Source organism: Terrapene carolina, unplaced genomic scaffold, assembly GCF_002925995.2.
Source record: "Terrapene carolina triunguis isolate 2854851 unplaced genomic scaffold, T_m_triunguis-2.0 Scaffold171, whole genome shotgun sequence".
Taxonomy (NCBI): Eukaryota; Metazoa; Chordata; order Testudines; family Emydidae; genus Terrapene; species Terrapene triunguis.
In genome coordinates, this window is record NW_020664522.1 from 1,278,475 (window position 1) to 1,286,485 (window position 8,011).

Consider the following 8,011-nt stretch of genomic DNA (forward strand, 5'->3'; position numbering starts at 1 on the left):
AAAGCTGTCTACTTAAATAAGAAATTGTCCTTTCATGCCACTTCATTCCCTACTTAATACCAGGAAACTAGAGTGAATTACAGCAAATCTTTGATTAATAATTACTCTTCCAAGGATTAACCTGAAGAATGGAATTGCCAGCACAAGTTTTTGTTGCTTTACTCCCACCAACAATTAATAAGATGCCTGAAGGTCATCTTCTGTAGGAAGCCAAGCTCCTGCAGCACATTGTGAGAAAAGCATCTTTTCCAAGCAGCATTCATGAGCTGGTGGTGCCACCTATCAGCAAATGGCTGCCTGAATGACAGGAATAAACTACACATGTGGAATCTCCAAGTCTAGTATGACATTGAGTGGTATATTCAGGCCTCTACTTATCCAGGACCTTTGGGGAAAAGAACAGAATAAAAATTCAATGAATTTTTAGGTATCAGATTAGTGAAAGAGAATCTGTCCAGCAAGCAACGAACTGCCTGAGGAGAAACAGGGAAAAGAGTGCCACTCTGCCCTCTAAACATTTCTCTTGTTACATTTCTCAAGCCAAACGCTACAGGATGAGAAGCTTGTGGAATTTTATTCTTCAGACCTGCCAAGGATTTTTTGCTGTTGTTGAGTGATATAAAGAAAGTCACTTTGGAGTCAATTAGGAGTCACGCTTGAGGGAAAGCAGTTACCTTGTCAGGTTTTCTTCCACATTCCCTACCTCACATGAAGCAAAAGAACCTAATATTAGACTGAACATCTGTCCATTGTACTGTGGAGTTCTGCAGAAAGGCTAAACGCAGAGTAAAAATATCCCGTTCATTAACAGAAACAGGAGTTTACTTGCTGTGTAGGACTCTGAAAAGAGGAGAAGATTAGCAAGATTTTCCCCCCTCATCTTTAATTGCTTCTAGTGGTTCTCAGCACAAGAGTGTAAATAGGCACCAAGTGGATGCCGCAAGAGGCTAGCCTGTATAAAGAGCACAGGATGACTGAAGGAAAAGAAAATCCTTAGTTCACAAATCAGTAGCAGGTGGGCATGCTGTGTAAAGAATGTTGTTAATGTTAGATCATATGGTTTCCATATTTGTGGAAACATTGGGTCTTGCAGGTAAAACTTGTACCCTTGAATTGAGGCAGTTTGGACACCAAACAGACACATGCAGACCTGTACAGTGTGTACTGCACACTTTACCTTTTTAGTCTGATCTTATTTAACTTAACTGCTTCAGTTAGAACAATGCTTTCTTTTCTATAGGAAAATAAAAGTGGCCCCTTTAAAGGCAGTTCACTTCAAGTTTCTCAGATAAAAAAAGGTTCAAAGTGTACTAAAAACCAATATAGTCTTGGGATGCACCGGCAAAGAGTAAAAGTCAGAGTTGAAGGAACTGATTGAAGATAATATGCTAAACAGGGGCAGGACCTCTGAGCAAACAGCCACAGCTCCAGACAACATTGGAATACTGACAACATTAACTTTTTGCTCTCCAAAATAAGTTAAAGATGACCATGTCCGGTCCACTTTATAAGAGAAACAGAAAACACGATTTAAGGGGAACTTGAGCCGTCAGACTTTCAAGCCTTGGTGTGGTCAAACTAGTGCACCAGCAACCTTCTTGCTCTTCTGAAAAGCTAGTTGAAAAGAAAGGAGACTCAAAGCTTTTTATAAATAGCTATTTTTGGACTCATCAGAACTCCACACTTCTTGCTGTCTTACTGATGAGGAGGTGGTGATGTTTTGTTTGCTTTAGTTTAAAGTGACATCCCTAGATTCAAGAGTGTACAGAAATGAGTAAAGTGTGATGAACTAGGAAATGTCTTTTTTTATTAGTATGGTTCATACATCTGTGAGTTATTTGCTATGGAGTTAGAGCAAAAAAGGATTCTTAGGGGAACCAAGAAGGAAAGGCAGTATAATGGCCTAGCTAAGGTGCATCCCAACACACACTCAGACACAATAGCTAGATTCACAGCCATGAAAAGGCTACTCCTCTGTCTCAATGCTGGTGACATAGCTCTTTTGCCAAGGCTGAGAAAAAGAGAGATCAAAGGGAACTCTAAGCAATTACAGGTCCTCAGGCCTAGAAAAAGGAGGGGGTTCAGGTGAGCTAAGAAAGGCTGCCAGGGACCCTCAGCGAGAGCTGAAAGTCTGGCAAGGACACACACTATGCTGCGAGGAGAACAGCCTGTTTCTCCTAGCCAGAGATGGGGCTCAGCTGGGCTCAGAGGAACTTGTAAATGCTTGTAAGGACAGATTAAGGTGTACATAAGGGGAAATATGCAATTAGAGACCTTTATCATTTTTATTCTTTTCTCTGCATGCTTTGTACCTTTGGGTGAATGAATAAATAAATATTTGTTTTGTTTTTTAAAGATACCATTTTTTAGTCACTTTAACCACTATCACTAATCACAGGTCCCTGGAGCGACAGGGCTCACACACGCAGAACAAAAGCAGTTGGGCCGATCGCATTAACACAGCTGGGAAAAGAGGGTGGGGGCTGTCACCTACAGACCCTGGCTGGAGTGGTTGGACCCAGAGTGAGGTGGAGAAAGCAGGCTGGTCACCTATGGGGTACACTTGAGAGGAACTAAAGGGGTCCAAAGCCCAGTTCACCCCGTAACCATGACAATAAGCCATGCAGACATTGATTCTAAGCAAAGGAAACATCAAGCATTTCAGCTTGCAAAATTATTTATTTGTATTATGGTAGTGCCGAGAAGCCCCATTGTTTTAGGCACATGAACACACACAATATAAGCTCTTTGGATAGGGACTGTCTTACTATCTATACTGATACAACCAAAGGGAAAACAGAGGCACAAAGAGATGAAAGAAGTTGCCAATGGTCACAAGATCAGTGGCTGAGCTGACTGTTTCAGATGCTTACTTCAGAGCTCTATCTACTGGACCATGCTGCTGTGTTAGGTAGCAATTATTTGTCGGAGAGAAAACTGAAGAACTTGAATTAAGTCAGTTGTCAAATATCCTTATCCTTGGAATTCGAGCAACAGAGAAACATATCCCTAAATTCCAGAAATTGGACACATCACATACACTGGATCACTTAAGAGTTCTAGGATCCCTACACAGGAAAACAGGAAGACAAGAGATGCAGCACTATCATTACTATCCTCTCTGATATGCATTGTTAGTGGCAAATCCTGAAAGCAGCTAAGGCCGTAGGGACACTTACTCAAGGCTACTACACATTTTATCCTTAGAGTGCCACCACATAGACAAGTAAAAAGTTTGTGTCTCAAGAACAGTTGCACTAATCCCAGCAAAATTCAGGATTACCTATCGAGAAAATGTCTCTCTCTGGGATATTTGCTCAACTAAAACCTTACTGGAAGACATGGTTTGTACCAACTAATCCAGCTTGGCTGAAATGTGGGCTAATTTTGTGTTTAAATCATTGTTCTAATTATGAGTAGTTTTGCATGCTAAATCCTTTGCTTGCTAGGTTCCTTACCCCTAGTGAACTATGGCCAGATTTACTGTATATCTAGTACTCTCCCTTTTAGTGGTGGCAGGACCTGGGGTAAATCAGCCCCACTCTGGACAGTGTTTGTTTTCCCCCCTCTCTGTTTACTTATCAGTATTTTCAAGGTGGGCCTCAGGGCAGGCCCAAGGAGTGCTCCTCCACCAAACAAAAAGAAACCAATTTACAAACACGAAACAGAGGGAGATGCCTTTCCCTGCCCCCTTGATGGGGGGGGGGAAATGTCCTGTTGTTGGCCCCAGGGTATCAGTCTCTCTCCTAAACAGGCACTCAGTTTTGGTTGTTTACCCTATGGGGAGGAGAGCAGCCTCTCACCCTAGCGAAGCCTATCTCCCTGCTTCCACTCTTATGTTCTAAAGCACCTCAAGAGGGTCCAGGACCCTGCCAGCCGGTGCCCACCCCTGAGAGCTGTTGTCTAGGGGGACAGGCAACTGGAAGAGGAGAGAAAGGGGTAGAGAGCAAAGCTGAAGCTTCCCCCAGAAATGGAATTCCAATTAATTGCTCCCGATCCTTATTTCTTGTTTCCTTTTCCCTCTGTCCGTCTGCTTGTTCTAATTGTGCCAATCAACTGGGATGAGACTGGGTTACTCTAACTCCACTAGCCCAGCGGCAGCTTGTCTCCTCTCCTCCCTCTCTCACCAGAGGAGGAGTTTTAAAAGGTCTCAGGTAGCCCTTAATTGGACTCAGGTGTCCCTAATTGACCTGAGGTAACCCCTTCTCAGTTTGTAGAGAAAAGGGCCTTTTATCATCCTAGGACTAATATACCTGATTCCACCACCCTCTTGCAGCCATTGAGCCTGACTTTGTCATACTAAGTAATTTTAGTAAGGTACCAGTGTACACAGTCATGAGAGCTATTAGAACTTTAATGAGCCTTAAGATTAAAAAACTTTGCTTGTAGCAAAAAGGTACAAGCAAAAAAAAAAAAAAAAAAGCTACAGCAAAAAGCTATACGAATCTTTGCTAAATTGGGTAACTAGTTATGGTTGTATTTCCCACCATATTTGTATGATCTATTCTGAGAGAATTATTAAAAATGCTAAATGAATACTAAATGGTTGCATAGGAGAGCTGGGAAGTCTACAAATATTGGAATGGTAGAAGCAGAAGGAAAAGAGTTTGGTGTGCTATTTAGGTATAACTAGGAGCAATGGGATGAAAGGATGGAATTGAGAAAAAGAACATTTCTGACAGCAAAGTCTATTAGGCTGTAGAATAGCCTACCAAGGCAACCAACAAGCTGTATCACTTAAGGGATTTTCATTTGGAATTGACCAAAATACTACGAAGTGTACTGTATGGAATAATCCAGCATTGGGAGCAGTACTGAATGGTCTATGAGCTTTTTTCCATAATGCTATGATATAATATTAGGAAATTTAAGACATTTCCATAGCCAATCAACTTCCTCCTTACAGCTGACATACCACAAGTCCACTGGAAGGATCAATCAGAAAAGCCAATTTTGTCATTTATCACATTAGTATTTAAGTGTTCGTGTATTTAGGTTTAGAACTGTTGTGTTCTTAGTTACAGCTCCGCAACCCTGAACCCTTTTCAAAAAGCAGAATTTTACATAACTTCAGCAGATCCTGTTGTCAGGTAACTGACGTGACATCTGTTACACATTTCTGCATTTGTTTTGACACACATGCACAATTCCTGCTGGTCAGTTGTCAGCTGCTATAGCCAACAGGGAGTGGTGCTTAAAGTCAGCAGGCTAATTTACTTTTACAACATAAGCAGATTCACACTACAATGTAAAAATACCAGTCCCATAAGGAAGCCAGATCTCCTTGTTGTCTTGCCATCCGATGGCTTGGGAAGTAATCTGATGGCAGAAGCTAGCTGTTCCTAGGAGCACCACTATGATGATACAGATTCTTCAAGGTCAGATTCCAAAAAGCAGCCAATCCTACCCTCAGGGAAAGCGATGAATTGCTGGGAAATCTGTACTAAGTACTTAACAGAATTAATATAGAACCTGTATATGAAGCATACATAATTACTGTTCTTCTATCAAGGACCTACATCTCTACAGGACAGGGATTCATTCTTGTGCCAACATCCAACTTCAGCTCTCCCTACCTTCTGATGTTCTTTCACTTCTCAAATACAATCCCTTGAAAGTCAGCTGGTGTACAGTAGGAATTATGTTACAATACTGCCACTATGTGGACTAACCAACAAGGACATGGACAACTCTAACCCTGTACTTTTCTGGTGAGCAGCAGCAGACAACTCATGCATACTCATGACACAAGTACAAAATTTTACCCTGATGCTTGAGGTAAAATTAGTGGAAACTAAAGCAAGACACTATGAACAAAAACCAATCCAAGAGCAGGCTTGCCTGAGCAGTGTGTTAGCTTAATTCTGCAAGTTAGAAGGTTAGGGCCAAAATCACTGATATGGTTGCAAACTGCTGAAGTCCGCCAGCCCCAGGAATGGTGGAAAGAAAGTCTACTGTCATACACGATACCTGGGTGGAGTGACCTTAGATCTATTACTCCTGATCAATGGTGGCATTAAATACTGTGATTTGAGTTCCAGGGGTAAAATGAAGATATTGGCCCCACAACTTAGTGCCTCTCAATTGTGCCTGTGATCTTAAGGTGGAGAAGGGTGTGTCATCTCATGGCCGGAATAACAGCTAAATTCTTATGGCTACTGTACACAGGCAAGGTTAATGAAAAAACTGATTAAGTGGCCCCAGCAAAATGCAGTGGGGAAATGCATAATAAAGGCTACAAGTAGGGATTTTGAGTGGAAGTCTGACAAAGGGGAGCCAAACTCAAATGCCTGGAAACTCCAACACCAGAACTGTAAAACACAAACCCACTAATTTGTGTACAAGCAGAAACTTTTTATCCAAGCTGTATTTTGGACCACTTCCAAAGAGAAGGAGAACTGCAATCCATTAGATCTGCTCCCTCTAATAGCTTTGCCAAGGTCAGTGAGATCTATTTTAAGCCTCTTGGTCAGCATGGCTAGCAAAAATGGATAAGCATTAAAGATATGTAAAGGTGTGTTAACAGTCAACTTCATGAATAAAAAAACCTCATAACAATGCAGACAAATAGCTTCTGTTTCTACTATGAGGAGCTTCCATTGCTCTTGAAGTAATGGAATAGTACTTACTGTATCAATGTGGAGAAAGTTGATGCTGGAGTACAATGAAGGCAAATTACACTTACTCTAAGAATTAAACTCCATAAATCACCCAAAAATCTTACAGAAGTGTAGAGAAAGCAGGCCTCATTTTGGAAGCATACCAAATAAAGTATACTCTCCCCCTGTAGTTTAGCAAACAACATTCCCTGTAATGTTTAATCGTGTGCTGTTGGCAATTTAGCCCTTTGAGTTCATGTTAACATATTTAAACTGGTCTGTAGTTGGTGTTAACGCTACTCAATGAAATAATATAAAGTCAATCTTACTGTTTACACAACCATAAGAAAGTAACCGATAGACGAAACACCAGCTGTACTAAGTTATCCTATCCTATCCTCCAAAGTACTTGCAACCCCTCCCAGCTTCATTCGTTCAAGTTTTTTCCACTAACTTAGATCTGTTAATATGTTAGACAAAACATGTACATGTTCGAGTTAATATTGTACGGTGCAGTGTTTATCCATTTTTTGTGCACTGGGATTTACTGTTGAACTGAAATAAAGTTTGAAAGGTTATTAATGTGGTATGAAAGTCTCATAACAGCGGATTAAGGCCTGAAAAATAGCAGTGTTGGGTGCAACTGATTTAACTTGCAGTTTCTTTACTTTTCAAGGTTTCCATTCTGAGGAAACAAATGAGCAACCTTAACTGAGTTCACAAAGAATGGGTATATTCTCACTGCAATCAGGAGGCGATCCAAGACACTGGGTACACACACAGGCTGCAGCCTGTGCCATTAAAGCTATACTGCTATTTTTAGCAAGCTAGCTTAATCAAAGCTAGCATAGGTGTGTCTACATGTGCTGCAACCACGCCTCCTAATTGCTGTATAGACACTCCTACTGCGTGGAAATTATAAGGCAAAGAGGATCCTTGAAGGTTACTGGCATTCAATTAGAAGAGCAACAAGTTGGTCAGGTGTACAAATAAAACACCAACAGTGCAAATATAAAATTCAAATCTATATGGATTAATTACAACAGCTTTTATACTATTTTTTAATAAGATAAGTTGGTTTTATATGCAGAAGCCACTTTTTCAATCAGTGCATCCTAAAGGCTCATACTTACGCTTGCTTTTGATTTCCCAGCTGACTCCACACTTCAACTACGTATCCATCAAAATTTTCTTCCTAAAGTGAATTGGGAACAGTTCAGTGTAAGTTAGAAAGCTTCCACTGTCACACAGTTATACTAATACCCAGGGCCGGCTCTGATATGCAATTGCCGGCGGCGGCAATGGGGGGGGGGGGGGGAAAGCCGGGACCGGCGGCCGCAGTTCAGCGGCAGGTCCTTCGCTCCCGGGGGGGGGGGGGGCCCCCCCCCCCCCCAATGCCCCCGGGGGGGCCC

At 41.6% G+C, this 8,011-nt stretch overlaps 1 protein-coding gene across 1 annotated transcript in view; it reads right to left on the bottom strand.

Moving 5' to 3' along the window:
• The window catches only part of CHID1 (chitinase domain containing 1), a 277,865-nt gene that overhangs the window by 249,642 nt on the left and 20,212 nt on the right, over positions 1 to 8,011 (bottom strand). Inside the window, exon 7 of the mRNA XM_026653911.1 lies at positions 7,733 to 7,794. Within this exon, the coding sequence (XP_026509696.1) occupies positions 7,733 to 7,794 (62 nt within the window). The remainder of the gene's footprint in view (positions 1 to 7,732; positions 7,795 to 8,011) is intronic.